The sequence below is a fragment of the Artemia franciscana genome, chromosome 11 (genome assembly GCF_032884065.1).
Source record: "Artemia franciscana chromosome 11, ASM3288406v1, whole genome shotgun sequence".
NCBI lineage: Eukaryota > Metazoa > Arthropoda > Branchiopoda > Anostraca > Artemiidae > Artemia > Artemia franciscana.
The window spans coordinates 28,587,400-28,609,846 of NC_088873.1; the positions used below are offsets into that span (position 1 = coordinate 28,587,400).

The 22,447-nt window shown below is 35.7% G+C and overlaps 2 protein-coding genes across 11 annotated transcripts in view; one reads left to right on the top strand and one right to left on the bottom strand.

Annotated features, from left to right (window-relative positions):
- Positions 1-1,073, bottom strand: part of LOC136033052 (uncharacterized) — a 342,211-nt gene extending 341,138 nt beyond the window's left edge. For all 8 annotated transcript variants that reach the window (XR_010618844.1, XR_010618843.1, XM_065713633.1 and 5 more), the window contains exon 1: positions 981-1,073. The gene's annotated coding sequence lies outside the window, so the exon portion shown is untranslated. The remainder of the gene's footprint in view (positions 1-980) is intronic.
- LOC136033053 (chitooligosaccharidolytic beta-N-acetylglucosaminidase-like) overlaps positions 1-22,447 on the top strand; it is a 176,084-nt gene that overhangs the window by 5,722 nt on the left and 147,915 nt on the right. For 2 of the 3 annotated variants that reach the window (XM_065713641.1, XM_065713639.1), the window contains exons 2-3: positions 14,309-14,467; positions 16,986-17,258. In XM_065713641.1, coding sequence (XP_065569713.1) covers positions 14,406-14,467; positions 16,986-17,258 — 335 coding nt within the window. In that variant the 5' untranslated portion in view covers positions 14,309-14,405. Of the gene's footprint in view, positions 1-1,481; positions 1,604-14,308; positions 14,468-16,985; positions 17,259-22,447 lie in introns of those variants that run through there. The other variant, XM_065713640.1, reaches the window with a different exon arrangement.

A 22,447-nucleotide genomic window follows, 5' to 3' on the forward strand; every position in this document is an offset into this window, starting at 1 on the left:
GGCTCACCTCCTCCTAATCCCTCGCTATTCACGCTAAAGTATTTTTAGTAATTTAAACTATTTATTCTACGGCTTTTGTGATTCAGGGGTTATTCTTAATGAATTGGGACAAAAAATAAGCTTTAGTGTAAAGAGCGAGGTACTGACGAGGGGGCGAACCCCCTCATACATGTAATAAAAACATGAGGATACAAAAGTTCGTTACGTAAGCTAATTTATAAGTTATGTATGTCTTTTACTAATAAAAAGATTCATAAAAGATTAAAAGTCCTAGTTGCCTTTTTAATTAGCCAAAAAATCGGAGGGCAACTAGGCTTCCTCCCCCGGACTATTTATCTCAAATCATCCGATCAAAATTATGAAAAAAGCCATTTAGCAAAAAAAAAATTGCAAATTTCGTTTTAATTATTCCTCTGCGGGGAGCCAATATCAAAACATGCATTGATTCAAAAACGTTCAGATATTAAATAAAAAAAAAGTTTTCTTAACTGAAAGTAAGGAGCAACATCAAAACTTAAAACGAACAGAAATTACTTCGTATATGAAAGGGGCTGCTTCCTCATCAACGCCCCGCTCTTTACGCTGAAGTTTTTTACTGTTTAAAAAAGAAGAGTTGAAAGAAAGAGTTAAACTTTAGCGTAAGGAGCTTGGCATTGATGAGGAAGCAGCCCCTTTTATATACGAAGTAATTTCTGTTCGTTTTAAGCTTTAATGTTGCTCCTTACTTTCAGTTAAAAAAAACTTGATTTCTTTTATTTAATAATTCAGTAGAATCCTTCAGGTTAAACTTGCAACACAGTACGTCTATGCGGTACGGACAATCAGATCTTCAAAGCCAAAGGGGTGTGTGACTATCCCCCGTTAACAGAATATAGTCGAGCGAGAAATGAATTTATTCAATTCAGATCAAATCAGATACACTAATCCGATCAAATAGTTATATAAATTTAGTCACACTAAATTAGACCGGTTTTACTCACAGTTCATAAATATCCAATTCAAACCAAATCCTTTTACTTGAACTCTGAATCAATATAATCCAATTATTTGAGATGTTCTCAATTTGAAAGCTAGTTCAGAACTGAACTACTGGTGTATAGTTTTGCATCTCTGTATATAGTTTTATCAAGGCTCAAAACTTAACTTAGTTAAGTGAAACTTTAAAAATTAAAAAATATTTCTTCTTCAGGTTCCGCACATTTTTGTTCTTATTAATAATCCTTGCTTCAAAGTTAGCTTGAACCAATTGACTTTTCTTTAATATACTTGCATAATCTAGATAAAATGAAATATTTAAAAACAGTGTGGTCTTATTTTCTGCTATAAATAATTATATTTGAGTTCCGGTAAGTTAAACATTTTTATTTGTTTACCTACATGTGAGCCAACAATGTTTAAATTGATTTGACCAATTTAGCGGTGCAAGAAAAGCATTTTATCACCAATTAATAGTTCAATTAAAGCCTTAAGATAAGGCAATAACTATTTTTATGGATGATCAGTTAATAAAGTGAAATCAATCAGCCAACAGTTGACTTCGAGACTTTGTGCCAAAACGTATGATTCTGGATTATCGTCTCTTTGGATTATTTTGATTTATAAGGTAATACTTCATAGGAAAAGTCTTCTTTCGAGAGAAACTTTCTTGGAACAGTCTTATAGTAGGCTGCTGATTTTAAAATTTGACAATGTAGAAAATGGATGAAATAATTTTTAGAAAATGGTTTATGAAGTCGCTAATGGTGTCTTAGGGGAAAAAGATCGAAAAGGAGCTAGGCGTGTTTTTGGATTATTTTAATATACAGGAGGAGGGGTTTTTAGAAGAATTATCAAGTATGTACCACAGTGATAGACATTATTGCTTGATAGGTACGGCAAGACCAATCACGGGTACTTGATGTTTTTCTTTGTAGGTAAGGGATGAAGGTCTGAATTCTTCATTTGGGGCTACCGTTATGGGAACAAAAGTACAAAAGCGAAGGGATCATATAAGAAATTTAGAGTAAAAGTGGAGACGAGCAGCTCCAGCTATTTTGAGTTCTGGAGTGCTTTTCGAGAATTCTTGAACATGTCGTAGTATAAGCTTCTATACGTTGTCAGGTATGGTTTTACGTATTAAATGAGGACCCATTTCATAGATTCTACCATAGATTCTACCATTTGTACGGATCATAGATCCGTACTAATAAAGCTGAAAAGATTGTAGAAGGCTGTTACTAACTTATTTTAGATTTCTTAAGAAAATCCCATAATTACGACTAAACCCTAAGTCAAAATTAACCTTATAGAGCCTGTTAAGCCTTAAAAGTAAGGAAGGAGTGGAAGAAAGAGATTGATAAATTTTTCTCGGAGCACGATTTTGAATGTAGCTCCCCTTCTAAAACAATTTTTTTTTTTTTTTAATTCCTACGCAAGCTTTTGAAATTCGTAAAAAATTTGTATATTGAAGAGAAGAGAGATGTTTGGAGGATTGGAACTTGGAAAACACCTTCAAGGGCTCTGGTTTCAGATTGTTAGCTGAAAATCAATTCCATTTTGGAGTTTTGAATGTGTACATACATTGGAAAATCAACCTAATCGATCAGGTTTTTAATACTAAAACGTCAAAATTTTTCTAAGGATATAAAAAACTTTTGCTCAAAAACTGTATACAAAATATAATTCTGATAAAATTTTCGATTGGCAATAAGTAACAGGCCTACTACTAGCAGTGTTTTCATATACATAGTAGAACACTGGATTTAAATAAAATCAGAAGCTGTTTATCAGCGTAATTATAGGGTTCATCAACTTAATATTTTTTAGGCCTTTTAGGCTTAACGACATAGAATGTGGTAGCACAATTTGAAAGTTAATAGAGTAATATCAATTTCGAAGCATAAGGAATCTCGCTTTTTCAAGGAAACTGATCCTTTGTCAAGAACATACACATCTCATTGACCCAGACACATTCTGAGTTTAAGGATAGCCGGTTTAATCTCACCGTGGAGTAGCTCTGGGATTTCCTCAGCAATAATTTGAAAGGAGGGAAATCTACTTTAAGCTCAGATCTTGGGGTCTTAGAAATTCACTGTTAGCTGTCAGGTTTTAGAAATTCCCCAAGCCATTCTACAGATATTCCATATATGTTGTTTTCATGACGTCGATAAACACAGTTTTTTTTAGTCTACTTCTCTACCCTCTCCAAGTCAAAATGTATGGTAAACATGAACCCCAAACATCCCCAGAAAGTTTCAACTGGATGTTCCATGCTAATCTCAAGATATTGCAGAAAATTTGAAATCTGGGTGCACATAGCCAGTTTTCATAAACTGAGGTATGTGTTTGTAACTCTTTGGAAAGTGGAATCATGGTCTAGCAAACCTCTAAGAACTCCATGGCTATTCAAAAATCAAGAGCATAAGCCACCATCTTTCCTTCTAAAATTTCTTGGAGCTCAATTGGCAATTTATAAAATGTACAGATAATTTCCCATAACTGTGGAGGTGATGTCGACCCAAGAGTCTTGCCTATTAGACTTTTTGACATTTCTGAACTAAGTAGTTTTCTCAAAAGTTTGATTCCATACATTAGAAATTGTGGAGGAGCAGAAAAGGGCTTAGCAGGGAGGCTGGCTACCCTCAAAGCGTTTTTGGTTCTTGAAAAAGATATTATGATTTTTTGTTTCCAATGGAATTGCTCCTAAGTATCTATGACCCAACCCACCATACGAAGTGATCAGGGAAAATTTTTTGCCCATTACTGGGGCGCATTTTCGGTGGGACACTTGCATGGCTCTGCAGAATTTGGCCAATACATACATTTAGCTCTGTTACACACTATTTTGAAGGTATTTTTTTTTTTAATGTCGAGGCAAAAAACTAGTTAGGCACGGTGGTACAAGAAAATTTTAATGTTATTTTGAAGTACATTGAAAATAATTAATTTGGGGCCCTTCTGTAAAACATTCAAAAAAATTATATTATTTTATTACTATTTCTAATAAATATTTTTTGTATCTTTAAGAGATTTTCTTTTTCAGATAGGTATTTTAATTGGCTTTATTATGTCACATGATTACTCCTCCTTTCTCTCTCTGTAAAGAGCCGATAGATAATTGCTTTAACCGTTTTTGACATACAAGAATTTCAGACACTATATACTTATCCCGATTTTAACACTCTTGTTGTCTGTGTCGAAAGGAAAATATTCCACACCTGTCTTCCATGTTTTTATGCCTGGGATTTCGCCAGGAATAGAAGCGTACTTAGATTTTTAGATTAGTCCATTCTTTCAACATGTTAAACATTAAATAAATGTATTTAGTTGAACGGTGGCCACTGGGCTAGGGGTGGGGCTACTGTGGTGTATCAACTAAGTAAACATTCCCTATTACGTAATTAACATCTACATCTCTTGGAAAACATTCCCTATTACGTAACATGCATCTGCATATCTTAGAAAACATTCCCTGTGACGTAACAACCACGGTAATCCCGGAGTAAGGAAGCCCTGATCTATTTGGGTTTTTTAAGCATAACAACCATAGAACAAACATTCCCAATGACGTAACAGACACCAGAGAACTCGCAATAATTCGAAACAAGGGAAAATCCTCTTTAAGATCAAGATCTTGAGGTCTTATAATTTCTTTGAGATCAACTGGCAGTTTATGGAGTTTACAGATAATTTCTCGTAACTGCCGAGGTGATTTCGACCTAAGAGACTTGTCTATTAGACTTTTTGACATTTCTGAACTATGCAGTATTTTTGCTAAATCGTTGATTCAATACAGCAGAAAGGGGCATAGCAGGGAGGCTGGCTACCCTCAAAGCATTTTGGTCCTTAAAAAAGATAGTATAAATTTTGTTTCCAATGGAATGGCTCCTAAGCATCTACGACCCAACCCACCATACAAAGTGATCAGGGAAATTGTTTTTCTCATTACTGGGGCCCGTTTTAGGTGGGACAGTTGCATGGCTCTACAGAATTCGGCCAATGGATACATTTAGCTCAGTGATTTACTGTTTTGAATACAATTTTTAGAAAATGTTAATACAAATAACTAGTTATGCACGGTGTTACAAGAATATTTTAATGTTATTTTGAAGAACAGTGAAGATGATTAATTTTGGCCCCCTTTGTAAAAGATTCAAAAAATTGCTATTATATTATTACTATTTCGGATAAAAATATTTTGTATCTTTAAATTTTTTTTCTTTTTCAGATAGGTATTTTCATTGGCTTTATTATGTCACATGATTACTCCTCCTTTCTCTCTTTGTAAAGAGCCAATACATAATTGTTTTAATCACATATTAAGTTTTTGACATACAAGAATTTTCAGATACTATATATTTACCCCGATTTTAACACAAATGTTATCTGTGACGAAAGGAAAATAATCTACACATTTCTTCTATGTTTTTATGCCTGGGATTTCGCCAGGAATAGTAGCGTACTTAAATTTTTAGATTAATCCATTCTTTCAGCATGTCAAACATTAAGTAAATGTATTTAGTTGAATGGTGGCTACTTGGTTAGAAGGGTGGGGTTCTACTGTGCTGTATACATCATTCCACAGAAGTATCTTTGATTAGAAAAAGTTAAAGTGTGAGTTTAACCATAACAGAGACATTTTGCTTCAAAAATAATATAGCCAACATTAAGCCCCTAGAGCCGACAAATTCCAACGATATATATCTGCATAAATATTACGAAATTAATAGTATTTATAGTCTTTACAGCGGAGTATAAAATAAAATAGCTCATGGAGCCCGCAGCTCTTAGCTATATAAGAGGGCATCCTCTTGCTTTTCTGAACATTTCTTTTTCAATAAGCGGATTGATATATAGACTGTTAAATGTATAAGGGGTCTGAAAGGATCAAAAAATTCTGCACAATCCCTAGTTTAAAAATACAAAGCCAATGATCTTTCCATTCGAAGTGCTACTTTTAGAATTAAAACAGGATTGACAACACGTTGAATGCGTTCGAAAAATTTGAGGGTACTAAAGATAATTTTGTATTTAGACACACGCGAATGCCTGTTAAACGTATGAATTATTTTGTTGGTATTCATGGTGCCTGGTCTAGTAGAGTACTGCATTCGGGGTGATTTCTCAGTAGGTTTCAAATTAACTTACTGTATAATGTGATGAGGAAGTGTAAAGTGCTAGTGAGATTAATGTAAAGCTCTCTCTAAATATTTCGGCAAAAGTGCACTCTGAACGCACTGTCTCGTACATACTATGTTAATGTCTTGAGTGCTCAAAAAATACTGTACCACTATATCAGCAGTTTTCAGAAGCTTGGAGTCGATTGATCAACTTTTAAATAACTATGAACCACGATTCAGATTCAGATAATGCAAGATGTATTGCATTATTTCTGGCCTCAATATCTCCTTAGTCACTTTTTCTGATTACATTTTTAACAGCAGCCAAACTTAGGACAAGATTTATGAAACTTTCCTATAACTACAAGCAGGGTTACGAAAATACGGTCTTCTTCACCTTTACTTATCTTGTCATAGTTGTGTAGTGATATTTTGCTTTTATTCTTTTTTATTTTATTTGAAGTGCTCAGTCCTTTTCTTTTTGTACAAAAACGGGTTTTCAGTAGATAACAATAATAATAATAATAATTTCTTGACCGCCACATGCAAATCTATAAACGTGGAAGGCTAATCCAAACAATTCTCTTCGTTACAAAAATGAAAATTTTCAGATAGTGGTAGCTTTAGGTAGAATTGTTCATAATTCTCCGTCTCTCTCCCCCTCTCTCTTCTTCTCTCTCTCTCTCTCTCTCTCTCTCCTCTCTCTCTCTCTCTCTCTCTCTCTTTCTCTCTTATATCTCTTGTTATAACCGCGCCATTTTTGAAATAACGGTCAGGCCCACAGGCACCGAGAGAAAGAGAGAGAGAGAGAGAGACAGAGAGAGAGAGAGAGAGAGAGAGAGAGAGAGAGAGAGAGAGAGAGAGAGAGAGAGAGAGAGAGAGGGAGAGAGAGAGAGAGAAGAGAGAGAGAGAGAGACGGAGAGAGATGGGGAATTATGAACAGTTCTACCTAAAGCTCCCACTGTCTGAAAATTTTCATTTTTGTAACGAATAGAATTGTCTGGATTAGCCTTCCACGTTTATAGATTTGCATGTGACGGTCAAGAAATTATTGTTATTATTATTATTTTTGTTATTTATTGAAAACGGGGCTAAAAACAATTTTCAAAAAACGCTTTGTATTTTAAAGATATATAAGAAGTACATTGAAAATACAACAACAAAAATCTGTCTTGCAAACACAAGGAACATATTGATAAAAAAAAAAATCTTCCCACTAGCACTACCCATCTCCGACCTAGTATTACCATTTGAATCTAAGTGAGTTTCTCTAGACTGAGATGTTTTCTATACGGTACGCATTCAACTCGATCTGAAATACGGCAGTTCCCATGGTGTTGTACCTGAACACCACCCTCACGTACATACACTTTGTTCGATTTGGCTACCATGCCGTTTTTTCTACTCTAACTGAGCAGTTTTTAAATTTTAAAAAATGAATGGTTTTGACTTTTGCTCTTTGAACTAAACTACTTTCCAGACAGTTAATATAAACACTCATATCGAAATTATTTTCAGCATAGTGTATAGGCTCCCCCTTACAGACTTGTTTGATATCCTCAGTGTGTGTTTGAACACAATATACCTTCGGACTTGCAAGCACACAATGGGATACCAAGCCACTCCCCGTCTCAAATTTTAGCAATAATAATTGATCTGGGACTTGGCGCTTCTCTTGCTCCGAATAAATGGACTCATCCCTGTTGGTAGAGTCCATTCGAGAGCTAATGTGCCTACCATTTTCCAAATCATTTTATAAATCGTCGTTTTCTATTTTAACAGGAGTGAACCAGTGTCTTCAAAATACACTTGAACTTCCCCCTCCCTTGGCCATTTCAGCTCACTAACATTGTAAAAGAATGTCAACATGAGTTACTTGGATATTTCTGTAATTGAGCTACCAGTAGCAAAACAATTATTTCAAATTATAGCTCTTTTTTTTAATAAAAAAAAACATTTCTTTTTTTTGCATTTCTATAATAGTGAACCATGTTGAGATCGGCTATGATTCGAGCACATTCTGTTGGGTTGGTTACAACGTCACATCGACTTCTATTGCGCACACTCTCACATATTTTACCGAAGGTTAAATCTAAAATGAGTTTATATTTCTTTCACAACCTTCGGTTTCGCTTCCGAACATATACTGACAAAAGTATCAATCAACGTTTTCATGTATGCTTTTCGATCAAATTGGAGGGCTCTATGAATCTTTGTGACACGGAAACCGTTGGCTGTTGTTCTGTTTTAGGTCAAGGTCGGCAATAATTTTTCTTGAAGGTGTCCAGTGCATACTTCCATCCTCCAAGATAGATTAACTATATGGACTCAAAAAGTCCTTAGTCATCGGGCTGCTTATGCACGGAGAAAACTAAATTCTTTACCGAGTCATGAAGTTCCAAAGGTATTTCACCTTCAATATCAAAAACCAGCCTTGTGGTCCATTTTCATCAACGGGGGCAATGTCAGCGAAATTTTGAGCACAAGGATTGTCAAATGATTTGTAATTACCACACCACACGCAAAGAGTAATGAAACATTAGTGACGGATAAAGGGAATTTATATCCAGAAAAACTGAATTCTACTTTTCACCGGTGCGGTGTCCAGTCAGATTAGTTTCCAAGATATGATCCCCATGGAAAACATTCCCTCCCCTCATTGATCCCTCTACAAATAAATGCTGATCCATGTCAGCAATCAGGCCTATTTCTTCTTTTCTGATTTTTACAATTCATCAATCACCAGATGAGGAGTCAATACATCACTTGTCAAGTACATTTTGCAATATTCCCCCTCCTTTTTTTGCAGCCTTTCTTTGCCCGAACTTTCTGTAGCAAACTCATAGTCGGCAGTTGTGCATTGGCGATCGTGAAGTGAATCAAACAGTTCGTGGTAACGAACTGTAGTAAGGAGCGACCCGGCTCAATAGTAACCAAAACTCTAAAAAATGGAATTTTGATACCAATACCTAAATCAAAAGAATCGCATTTTAATGCTGATTTTGAATATATAAGTTTCATCAAGTTTAGTCTTACCCATCAAAAGTTACGAGCCTGAGAAAATTTGCGTTATTTTAGAAAATAGGGGGAAAACGCCCCCTAGAAGTCATAGAATCTTGACGAAAATCACACCATCAGATTCAGCGTATCAGAGAACCCTACTGTAGAAGTTTCAAGCTCCTATCTACAAAAATGTGGAATTTTGTATTTTTTGCCAGAAGGCAGATCACGGATGCGTGTTTATTTGTTTTTTTGTTTTCTTTTTTTTTCCCAGGGGTGATCGTATCGACCCAGTTGTCCTAGAATGTTGCAAGAGAGCTCATTCTAACGGAAATGAAAAGTTCTAGTGCCCTTTTTAAGTGACCAAAAAAATTGGAGGGCATCTAGGCCCCCTCCCACGCTAATTATTTTCCCAAAGTCAACGGATCAAAATTCTGAGATAGCCATTTTATTCAGCGTAGTCGAAAAACCTTATAACTATGTCTTTGGGGACGACTTACTCCCCCACAGTCCCCGTGGGAGGGACAACAAGTTACAAACTTTGACCAGTGCTTACATATAGCAATGGTTATTGGGAAGTGTACAGGCGTTTTCAGGAGGATTTTTTTGGTTGGGGGAGGGGTTGAGAAGAGGGGGATATGCTGGGGGAACTTTCCATCGATAATTTGTCATGGGGGAAGAAAATCTCCATGAAGGGAGCGCAGGATTTACTAGCATTATTTAAAAAAAAAACAATGAAAAAATAAATATGAAAAAGTTCTTTCAGCTGGAAGTAAGGAGCAGCATTAAAACTTAAAACGAACAGAAATTATTTCCCATTTGAGGGGCTCACCTCCTGCCAATACCTCGCTCTTTACGCTAAAGTATTTTTAGTGATTTCAACTATTTATTCTACGGCTTTTGTGATTCTGGGGTCATTCTTAATGAATTGGGACAAAATTTAAGCTTTAGTGTAAAGAGCGAGGATCTGACAAGGGGGCGAGCCCCCTCATATATGTAATAAAAATATGAGAATACAAAAATTCTTTACGGAAGCCAATTTATAAGTTACGTAAATCTTTTACTAATAAAAATATTCGTAAAAAATTAAAAATTCTAGTTGCCTTTTTAATTAACCAAAAAATCGGAGGGTAACTAGGCTTCCTCCCCCGCTCTTTTTTCTCAAAATCATTTGATCAAAATTATGAGAAAGCCATTTAGCCAAAAAAAAATGCAAATTTTGTTTTAATTATTCCTCTGCGGAGAGCCAAAATCAAAACATGCATTGATTCAAAAACGTTCAGAAATTAAATAAAAAAAAACAAGTTTTTTTTTTAACTGAAAGTAAGGAGCGACATTAAAACTTAAAACGACCAGAAATTACTTCGTATATGAAAGAGGCTGCTTCCTCATCAACGCCCCGCTCTTTATGCTAAAGTTGTTTACTGTTTTAAAAAGAAGAATTGAGAGAAAGAGTCAAACTTTAGCGTAAAGAGCGGGGCGTTGATGAGGAAGCAGCCTCTTTTATATACGAAGTAATTTCTGGTCGTTTTAAGTTTTAATGTCGCTCCTTACTTTCAGGTAAAAAAAACTTGTTTTTTTTATTTAATCGTAAAACACATCGATGGGTGGCAATTTTTCATCACATAGCCTCGAGGTGCAGTTGTAGTATTGATACGGCTTTATGCCCTTACACGCTAATAAATCGTACACTTCATCATCTGGAAAGCGCTGTTTAAGCAAGGGGAAACTATTAAAATGTTCGATTTTCTGTACTTTAATTAATTGACTTAGGTATTTACGGAAAAAGACTGTAGAAAAAAAACGGATTTCTTGCAAGCACGCATGACCATTACCTATTGTTTTCTATAGGAGATATCGCATATCGCACAAATATCTCGCCCCATTCTATGGTTAGCCGCCAACCCCTTGTAATTTCTACTGCAGCATTAGTCACTCTAGGTTTCATGTTCCTGTTGTTACCGCCTTCAATATCCAATAGAATAAAAGCATCCATTACTAAAGAATAATATACTTGATGTTGACGGACTGGACTTTTTTTCAATACTGAAGTGACACAAAGTAACCCTCAACTCAAATTACGTAAAAAAAACACCAGCATCTCTTAGAAAACATTCCCTATGACGTAATTATGCACCTGCGCCCAAAGAAGCTTAAAAAGTGTCGGGTTCGGGATCCGAATGGGGTGCTGACCCCGCGGAAGTGTTATGGAGATACTAATGGCAACTGAGCCCCCCGCCCATGCCCTTTTTTCCCTAAGACATTTGATAAAAATTTAGACTGAGCCAATTTCTTCAGCATTCTTGAAAGGTTCAATAAATGTGTTTCTGGAGATGATTTGCCCCCCCCCCACGGTCGCTGGAGAAGGGAATGTAATCTATACAATTTGCCCATTGATTATATGTAGCATATGTCATTAGTGAACATTCGAACATTTCTGGGGGGATTATTCCGTGGGAGAAAAATTTCTGGGGAGAGGGAATTTTTGTGAGGAAGTTTTACGCCGGTGGAAATTTAGGCATTATTCGGAGGAATATTTGGAAAGAGGAATTTTATGTTCGATGAATTTTCACGGGGGGGATTTACATATATCGCAAGGCAATATTTGAAAAATAATCAGAAATTAGATTTTAAAAAGATCTACTAAAAGCTAGGAGCAATATTAAAACTCAAAAGGTGCATAAAGTATTCTGTAAATGAAATTAGGGGCTTTCAAATTATTAAATAACTTGTTGCATGAAGCGCAAGAGATTGAAGAGATTCCTCATTTATGGAATAATTTTAGTTCGTTTTAAGTTTTAATGTAGTTCCTTATTTCGAGTTCAAGATTATTTTTTTCTATTAAATTTTGTCAAGACTAGGACAAGTTTTATTGGATAAAGGATTACAATTTGCAAAACGCTCTTCTGTTTGGCCGTTCATTGTGATCCACAAGGTAAACAGGTCTTCCCCACCCTCCTCTCCTTCTTATTGCAGATATTTTATTTTTGAGCTAAAATAAAACTCCTTATTTCACATCTAGAGTAAAAGGAACTACCACAAAAAAGAAAAAAAACACAGCAGAATAAACACATAAAAACTAAAACAAAGGAGGTACACTACTTAATAATTTAAAAATAGCCAAGAGAAAATTTTTAGAAAGCACAGTTTCCAGGTATATAGAGACAAGACGTGATCAGGAACAATTTTTTTTTTTTTTTGATTTGCTTGGTATTTCAGTTTTAATGATTCATTGTAATTACGGAACCACGGGGTAAAAAAATATTTTTATTTTAGTTTACTTGGTATTTTAATTTTTTTGCATCCACTGAACATACCGATTGTCAGGCACGAAGACAGGATGACTCTTCTGACTTATTTCTCGCCGGAATATCAAGATACATGCCATTCCTCACAAATTCCTGTATTGTTCATATAAATCACAAAACCGAATGAAAAATCAAAAACTAAAAATAGTTAAAATATGTGGCATCAAGCAGCTTAAAAAGCAAAATTTCTCTGCGAAGGTCTATATGTCTTTGGAAATCCATAAACTGTTAATGTTTGAGTTTTTAATTTTTTTGAACTGCACAGTTTCCAGGTATAAATAGAGGCATGACTGAACCAGGGGGACAATTTTGTTTTTATGTGCTTGGTATTTTGGTTTTCATGGTACGTCATGATTACGGGACCAGGGGGCCAAGAAAGTAAACGTTCTTATTCTTGATAAGAACCAGAAAACGAAATAGCCAGAAATATCCAAATAGCTTATAAGGTTTAACATTTCTGGGACGTTCAACTTGTGTTTTGGAAATCAACAAGTTTTTAATGCTTGCTTGATTTTTAAAGATTACAAACACTGACGAAAATGTAATAGTGGCCTGAAATTTTATGATTTGGGAACACCCAAAAGAAAAAATCTTAGAAACGTAGAGTTTTTCAGATACAAACTGAGATAAGACGTGACGGAGGGGCGAGGGGCAAAATGTTTTTTTTCGCGTTCTTGATATTTTAGTTGTCGGAATTCACACCGATGGCCAGGCACACATACAGGAGGAATAAGTCTTCTCACTTGCTTTCCCTCGGGGTTTCAAAAGCTGCACAATTTCCCTTTAACTCCTATATTATTCGTATAAAGCGGAAATAGAGTGAAGAATCATGAAGCAAAAGATTGCTAAAAATATTTGACACCAAACACCTTAAAAGGTGAGTTTTCAATATTTGAGTTTTCGTGGATGAATAACAGCGATGAAAATGTGATACTGCTCTATAAGTTTCACAATTTGGAAACACCTAAAGGAACAATTTTAGAAAAGCTGATTTGTCAGTTAAAATAAATAGAGGGAACTTTACCCCAGTAATTATAATGCCTAGGAGAAAGAACCACCCTCGTAACACCTATTCAATAAAAAAAAAACTTACAACCTTATTTCACAACCAAAATTCCATGTTGTAACTATTTATTTTTTGTAACTATCAATAGCCACTATCAATAGCCAAATGAAAATTATGTGCCAATTGAAAAATATCTGTGAATACACAATGTATAAATATGAATATGTATTCTCAAGTAAATTTATGCGGTAATATAGTTAAGACAAAGGTGAACGACTGTGCAGAACCTTGGGGGTAGTTCGATGGGGGAGGATTGCACCCCTCATGGTGCAGACAATATTTTCTGGGTAATATAAAAGATTGCATTTACATAGCTGAGGGTACAAAAGAGGAAAGGCTGGGGTGAGTATTATGAGCGACACCAGAAAATTTCCTGAAGGGGGGAGTGGTCAAAAAGAGTTTTGTTTTCACCAAGATTCAAATGACAATATTCCGGATTTTCATGTCTAGTTTCATTGTTAAATGTTCCCTCCCCCTCTGGCGTTCAGGGAGAACATCTTTGTGGAAATATTTTCTCGAAGAACTTAGAAAACTGTGGAATTAATGACTATATAATCAATTTTTGATGTTTCACCCCACTCTCCAAATTGACATTCTTAGGAATGCAAATTTAAAAACTATTTTTTCAAATGCTATTAAATTGTATAAAAAAAAATCTCGGAGGTTCGAGTAGTGCTTAACGTATTTACAATTGCCACAGCGGTAATTACACAATTAAAAGAAATGTATGTAAAAGTAATAAATCGTCCAATGCTGCTACGGACTACGCAATGCGATATACAAGGGTACATATTATTGGTTTAATTCGTTTATTTAAATACTTATTTTTTATTCAGTTCAACGAAGCACAAAAAACTTTTGAAAGACGTCGCCCGAGAGAATTTATCGGATCTAAGGTTAATACAGAGGAGCAAGACTATACGACGAGAAGTTATGAAGATCCTGATTACTTTCTTGTGTTGCTTGCTTGTCACAAATGCAAAAAATTTCTTCAGGTAAGTCGGTTATTTGGAGTTCCAATACACAACTGTGGAAAATTCCTTTCCAAGTCTAGACATATTGTAAAAGCCAAGGGGCAATAGGCCATAGATTGGGAATATTTTTATCTGAATATGAAGTCTGTTTTGGAATTTGTGCTGTGGGCAACGTAGTAATATTGCCTAAGTAACGAGCGAAATGGCTTTTGTGTACTGTTAAAAAAATAAAAGTAAAATTTTTCGACTGAAAGTAAGAATCACCATTAAAACTTAAAAAGAACAGAAATTATTATGTACATGAGGGGTACCCCCTCGCAAATACCTTGCTAGAAATCGCTCGTTAGAAGTAGATTTATTGTCCCTCGTGATTCCCAGTAATATTTATAATTTACGCTGTTATTATGAAATAAAGATTAATATGAAACACCAGAATGAACAGAATTTATTCTGTACAGGGGGGGGGCTGAAACTTCCTCACCCCCATAATCCCTTTATGGTCGTAGAAATTTCGGAGGGTGCTCATTCGATCGGAAACTGAGTAGGCACTTGTACGCTGTACCAGTAGTATAGGGATTCTGGAGGTGGTCACTCCTGCCGGCTAGCCTGAGGCCTTAAAGGTGGATCCAGCCGGCTTACCTCATTTGCAAATTCCTATGAAGACATCATTTGCATTTTCCAGCCGTATTTAACATTCTATAAACCCATGACAATTCTATGAATAAATTTTAAAACGGTTTTGTAAATATATTTTGGCAGGATTTTAAACGCATTTTATAATACGAACAGAATTTTAATGAATCAAAAGCCGATAAGTCTGCTACCTCGTTTTTCTTATGGGACGCGCTTGGATAAAGTAAACCAACGAACTATTGTCCCCAATGAATCAATTATAATGACATTTTTTTTAGAGGGAACTTATGGTCATCCATGTCCAACCTTCAAGGGCCCCGATGCCCTTCTACCAACTTTTTGGGCTCCCGTTTTTGATCACAGAATCATATTTTTGAACTTTGAAAAAAAAATTCAAAGTAGAAACTTTTTCCATTTTTTTTTGGACTTAAAATTTTCCAACTTTTTTTCATGTCTTAAAAAGACATTAAATATACGTATAACTCCCTCGACTTTTTGCCCCTTTTTTGAACTTACGATTATTTTTCCAACTTTTTTGGGGACTCTTATATGACCCCAAAATGGATTAAGTGCCATGTCAAGAAAAAACATAATGACGTATTTTATGGAATGATTTCAATGCATTCATTTGTATTTTTTATGATGATATTCTACATGACGTCATTTCAATAAAAATATTTCATTGCAATACTGTGTTATGTTTCAATAAATTATAGGGTATGCTAGCAGTTCCAACAGTTAGATATTTAATGAAAAGTTGGAAATTTAAGAAAAGGAATTTTCAGAGATACAATTACCAATAGCGAGATAGAGAGAAAGAGAGAGAGAGAGAGAGAGAGAGAGAGAGAGAGAGAGAGAGAGAGAGAGAGAGAGAGAGAGAGAGAGAGAGAGAGAGAGGGAGAGAGGGAGAGGGAGAGAGAGAGAGAGAGAGAGAGAGAGAGAGAGAGAGAGAGAGAGAGAGAGAGAGAGAGCGAGACGTACACAAACACACAGTCATACAAACAGACAGTCACAAACACAGGCACAGAAAATAAAATTTATTTTTACAAACATATATGTCTTCATAGATAAAATCTTTTAAAGTTGGTTTTTCCTAAAGATGTAATTATTATTTAGATTTTTATAAATGTTATGATAAAGCAACCAGTGTTCATAATACATATGGTGTTATTAAACATATACTACCATGTATTTAAAATATGTAACCGAAAATTAAATGTGATCAACCTACGAGATATTGTATCACATAAGTTGCAAGATGATAGATATTTTATAGTGAGGATAGAAGAAAAGTGTTCATTTTTTCATATCAAGGAGGATACATCTAAGCATATAGATTTGTTAGAAATATCCATGCCAGAATAAAATATAATGATAAAAATATAATTATGTTGGACAAATAGCCGAGGGATTTAATTTAAACTTGCAGTAGATTACTATTATTCCGGTTTTTGCCCCCCCCCCCCGAGAAAAAATGTCTTTGAGATTTCCAAGAGCAAAACTCATGAAACTACCTTAATCTATCTTAATCTTTCATTTACAATAATATTATAAACATAGTATTTGAACCAAATTTTTGATACAGCTAATTGATGGAAACATGTCGTTTAAACCAGTACCAAAAACAAATCTTAGACTAGCATTGGAATACATCGAGCATATTTTTTTTTTTAAAGCTTTTCACTTTTCAGAGCCATACTTGGCTAAAGTCATCACTTTGGCCTTTTTTATTTTAGTCTTACTGCTAAAAATCTATCTTACCATTTTTCGAAACTCTTTTTAACAACAAATAACACCCTGCGTCTTGTTTATTTCTCTTTTGAAATCTTCACAGTAACCATCATCTTTGCTCGTAATTTATGCCCTTTTCATAAGCCAATTTAATCCAAAATACTTTTAATTCCAGGTTATCATCGACTTATAACTGGAAGTGTGAAAGCCAATCCGACGGTAAAACATGTGTTCGGTACGATAGTTTTACAAGTCCGGGTGGTATGACTCTCGCAGCTTGCAAATTGACTTGCCGTGACGACGGAGCATTATGGCCTCTTCCCACGGGAGACTTTCAGTTGGCCAATACATACGTTGAGGTTGTTAAGGAGAGCTTTATATTTGATGCCGTAACAGCCCCTACGCCAGGTGGCAAAACAATACTTGATGAAATGGTTCCTATTTTCAGGTAGTTTATGATATCTTTACATTTTGTTCATGCGTATGTAAATTTTTGCCAGGGTGTTACTGTGCTATAGAGTAACATTATTGCTTTTGCACCTTTTTTCCTTTTGACCAGTCTTCTGTAGCCCCTATGTTGGAAAAGATACAAAATCGAAATGTTTTAGGTAGCCTACACGAATTTTGAAACCGGGCAGAAAAATCCCAGTGAAGTTTGAAAAATGCTTGGTAGCTTTCCAGGAAAAGAATAAGGCTCTCTTTTTTCTCATGTTGTGGGCTAAGTGGTGTTAAAAAACCTACCCAAGCTGGAAAAGTAAACTTTTTCCGAAGAATTTTATGCTGAAATATCGAAGAAAATTAGTCCAAGTTACCTCTCTAAATACAGAACAACAGAATTACGTGTCTATTCTATATTTCTTGGAGACAATTCCGGAAAAGTGTACCTCGAATGTCAAATGCCTATTTCGGGCTTTTTTTTTCCATGAGATACCATATAGCCCATGTTCTCTGTTTAAAGCACGGATGCTTAAAGCCGCGAACGGTTAGACTGTTGCTTTAGCGGTAACCATGCCCAAAACACCAACTAAGGTTTTGCAAATTCTTTAAATTAACTAATAAATACCAGACAGTCAGACCCTCATCCCATCTAGCCTATGCCTGCTGCTTAAAGTATGGATGTTTAAAGTCAATCGCTAAACAACGTTTTGCCGATATATCGGTTCCCCCATCGTGAATTAGCATGAGAGAACCTCAACAAGGTTGACTCCAGTTCGGAATTGTGGAGTAACATGCATTTCAATTATAATTGAAAATTTTCTAGTATAATTTATAAAAGGCAGGGTAGAACCTCAACAGGTTGACTCTAGTTCGGCATTGTGGAGTGACATGCATGAGAGGAAAAATTTCAAGTATAGTTGAAAGTTTTCAAGTAAACTATTGTCAACCAGCGTGTGTTCCCCGGGGAGACCCTCGAACAAAGGTTGACTCTAGTTCGGCATTGTGTAGTGACATGCATGACAGGTGTAGCATAAGTGGGAGACAGTAACAAGGGCAAATAAAGGGGTAAAATTAACCTTAATTTGATGCCCATTTAATTGGACAATCTGTCTTGGCTTTTTCTACAATTGGTCATGACTTGACTTTTCTCACAACTATTGCAATGGGACTCTAGTTTGGCATTGTGTAGTGACATGTATGAGAGGTGTAGCATAAGTGGGAGACAGTAACAAGGGCAATCAAAGGGGTAAAATTAACCTTAACTTGATGCCCATTTAATTGGACAATCTGTCTTGGCTTTTTCTACAATTGGCCATGACTTGACTTTTCTCACAACTATTCCCTTTTCAATTCAAAAATCAACGGAAAATTTTTGACATTAAAACTTTAAGTCACAAGATGATATCTGTATTCAGGTTGTCAATAGGATGTATAAGCAATATTTTTGGAAAGACCTGATGTGTGAAGTACAAACCTAAAGAGCTTGCTGGGAAGATGATGGATATACCAGGAGGCAAAATTTGCATCCTACTACTACTTCTACTACCGCTACTAGTACTGCTATTAAAGCTAAGGCTACAACTAATCCTACTGCTACTGCTATTACTATTGGTGTTACTGCTACTCGAGCTAAAGGTAGTAAGCTGAAAAAATTTGGTAGAACGAAAACAATGCTTAACTAAATCAAAACACGTTTTGGGCGCATAGGTTGTCGAGGGGACGCATAAGCAATGCCTCGAGAACGGTTTAGGGCATTAAGTTGAAATTTTTAGCGTGCATTGAGGGGCCTGTTGAAAAAAACAAAGGTGCTATGTGTATATTGCTACTAATACTACTGCTTCTACCAAAACTATCACTCCTGCTGAGCTAAGGGTATTAGGTTGAAGCTTTCAAAGAGTGCTTAGGGATGTTGAACTAAATCAAAAAATTATTAGCATTTAGACCTACAAAATGGCTTAACGTTAACATCTCTGGAACGGCTTACATTGCTAAGTTGGTTCTTTCAGGGCATGTTTTGGCCGATTTTTAATTAGCCAAAAGATACTATGGGTGTACTTTTAATGCTGCTATTATTTTTGTAGCCTAATGGGGCTAAGGATATTAAGTTGAAACTCTTAGCGAACATTTTGGGTAAGGGGGTCAGTTAAACGAAAAAAATTTATGCGTCCAGACTTTCAATAGGGTATATAAGCAATGTCATAGGTAGTGTAGCGCTATCATAGAAAGTTTTTAAGGAGGCCATTTGATTGGAAACCAATAGTTCTAGTTCCCTTCTTATGAATCAAAAGAAATTGGAGGGGAAACATGCCCAAGCCCAATCCCAAGCCCATTAACTCTTCAAAAACGTTCAATAAAAATTGTGAGATAGTCATTTTGCCTAGCAATGTTGATAGGTCAGTAGCTTAAGCCCTGGAGATGTCAACCCCCTTCCCTTCCCATAGCTCTCAGAGTGAGGGCTATAAGTTATAAAATTTGATATACATAGTTTTTTTTATACTCGTACATGGTAGGTGGTTATTGGGAAAGGGGGTAGTTTTACTTTTGGTTTTCAGAAAGACCATGTATTTTCAAGTGAAACTTTCAAAGAATGACGGGGGGAAAGTTGAATCAAATCAAATCATGCTATTGGCATTACTAGTTGTCGAAAGGGGGAAACTCTAGAACAACTTAGGGCATTAAGTTTGATCTTTATGGAAATGATGAGGGGGAAGGTCTATCGGCGAAGGGCATGTTTAAGGGGATGTTGAACTAACCAAAAGCCACTTATGTATGTCATGTATGTTGCCGTTATTGCTAGTATGATGACTGTTACGACTACTTCTTCTACTGAGGTTAAGAATATTAAGATGAAGCTTTCAGGGAGCATTGTTTGTGTACTGCTACTACTCAGGCTGCTGCTACTTCTGCTACTGGTGCTATTATTGCTACGACTACTAATACTAAGGGTAAGGGTCAGAAGTTAAAACTTTGGGAATGTTTTTAAGGGACGTTAAACAAAATAAAAACAAACTCTGCACAAGCAGGTTATCAAAAGAGCGTATCAGCAGTATCTCAGGTATAGTCTAGGGTATTGAGTTGGGGCCTTTAGGACATGCTAAAGAGGCTGTTGAACTAAGTAAAATTCAAAATGTTGTTTCTGCTACAACTACTAACACTACTACTTCTACTACTACTACAACTGCTACTACTACTATGGCTGCGTCTACTACAACTACTACTACGATGATAATATCAAACAGTTTGTGGTAACGAACTGTAGTAAGGAGCGACCCGGCTCAATAGTAACCAAAACTCTAAAAAATGGAATTTTGATACAAATAGCTAAATAAAAAAAAATCACATTTTAATGTTGATTTCAAATATATAACTTTCATCAAGATGTCTGACCTATCAAAAGTTACGAGCCTGAGAAAATTTGCCTTATTTTAGAAAATGGGGGAAAACACCCCCTAAAAGTCATATAATCTTAACGAAAATCACACCATCAGATTCAGCATATCAGAGAACCTTATTGTAGAAGTTTTAAGCTCCTATCTACAAAAATGTGGAATTTCGCATTTTTTTGCCAGAAGACAAATCACGGATGCGTGTTTATTTGTTTTTTTTTCCAGGGGTGACCGTATCGACCCATTCGTCCTAGAATGTCGCGGGAGGGCTCATTCTAACGGAAATTAAAAGTTCTAGTGCCCTTTTTAAGTGACCAAAAAATTGGAGGGCACCTAGGCCCCCTCCAACGCTAATTTTTTCCCAAATGTCGCCGGATCAAAATTCTGAGATAGCCATTTTATTCACCATAGTCAAAAAACCTAATAACTATGTCTTTGAGGACGACTTACTACCCCGCAGTCTCCCTGGGAGGGATTGCAAGTTACAAACTTTGACCTGTGTTAACATATAGTAAGGGTTACTGGGAAGTGTACGGACGTTTCCAGGGGGATTTTTTTTGGTTTGGGAGGGAGAGTTGAGGTGGGGGGAGGGGTTACGTGGGAGGATGTTTCCATGGAAAAACTTCTCATTGGGGAAGAGACTTTCAATGAAGAGGGCGCAGGATTTTTTTGTATTATTTAAAAAAAAAACAAGGAAAAAATAAATATGAGAAGTTTTTTCTACTGAAAGTGAGGAGCAGCATTAAAACTTAAAACGAGGAGAAATTATTGCGCATATGAGGGGTTTACCTCCTCGTAATACCTCGCTCTTTACGCAAAAGTATTTTTAGTAATTTTAACTATTTATTCTACGGCCTTTGTGATTCAAGGGTCATTCTTAAGGAATTGGGACAGAATTTAAGCTTTAGTGTAAAGAGTGAGGTATCGACGAGGGGTGAACTCCCTCATTTACGCAATAAAAATATACGAATATAGAAGTTCGTTACGCAAGTTAATTCGTAAATTACGTATATTTTTTACTAATGAAAAAGTTAGTAAAACCATTAAAAGTTCTAGTTGCCTTTTTAAGTAATCAAAAAATTAGAGGGCAGCTAGGCTTCCTCCCTCTCTCCTTTTTTCTCAAAATCTTCCTATTAAAACTATGAGAAAGCCATTTAGCCAAAAAGAAAATTAATATGCAAATTTCGTTTTAATTATTTATGTGCGGAGAGCCATAAATACTACTTTAAAAAGTAGAGCTAAGAGAAAGAGTCAAACTTTAGCGTACGGAGGGAGGCGTTGAAGAAGAAAAGCCCCTTTCATATACTGAGTAATTTCTGTTCGTTTTAAGTTTTAATGTCGCTCCTTACTTTCATTAAAAATTTTTTTTTCATTTAATAGCACTAATGAAGCTAAGGATAAAACAGTGAAAATCTTAGGGAATTTTGAAGAAAATGGTGAACGACATTGAAATAAACTATTTTTGGATGCAGGTTATTAAAAGGCCAAGCAATAAATTGAAACCTCCTGTGCATGCTAAGGGGATGTTGCGCCAACCAAATGGTACTGTATGTGTTTCCCCCGAACTAATTCTACCTCTAACACTAATGCTACTATTACCGCTAAGGGTATTAAGGTGAAATTTTCAGGTACTAATGTTGGAGGGTAATTGAATTAAATTGAAACGCGCTGTATGTATACAGGCTGTCAAATGGCTGTATAAACAGCAGGTCTTTAACAGGTTAGAGAATTCGATTAAACCTTTCTGAGAATACTGAGCGGTGTGTTGAGCTACACTATGCACACTATATGCATACTATTACTACTACTAGTA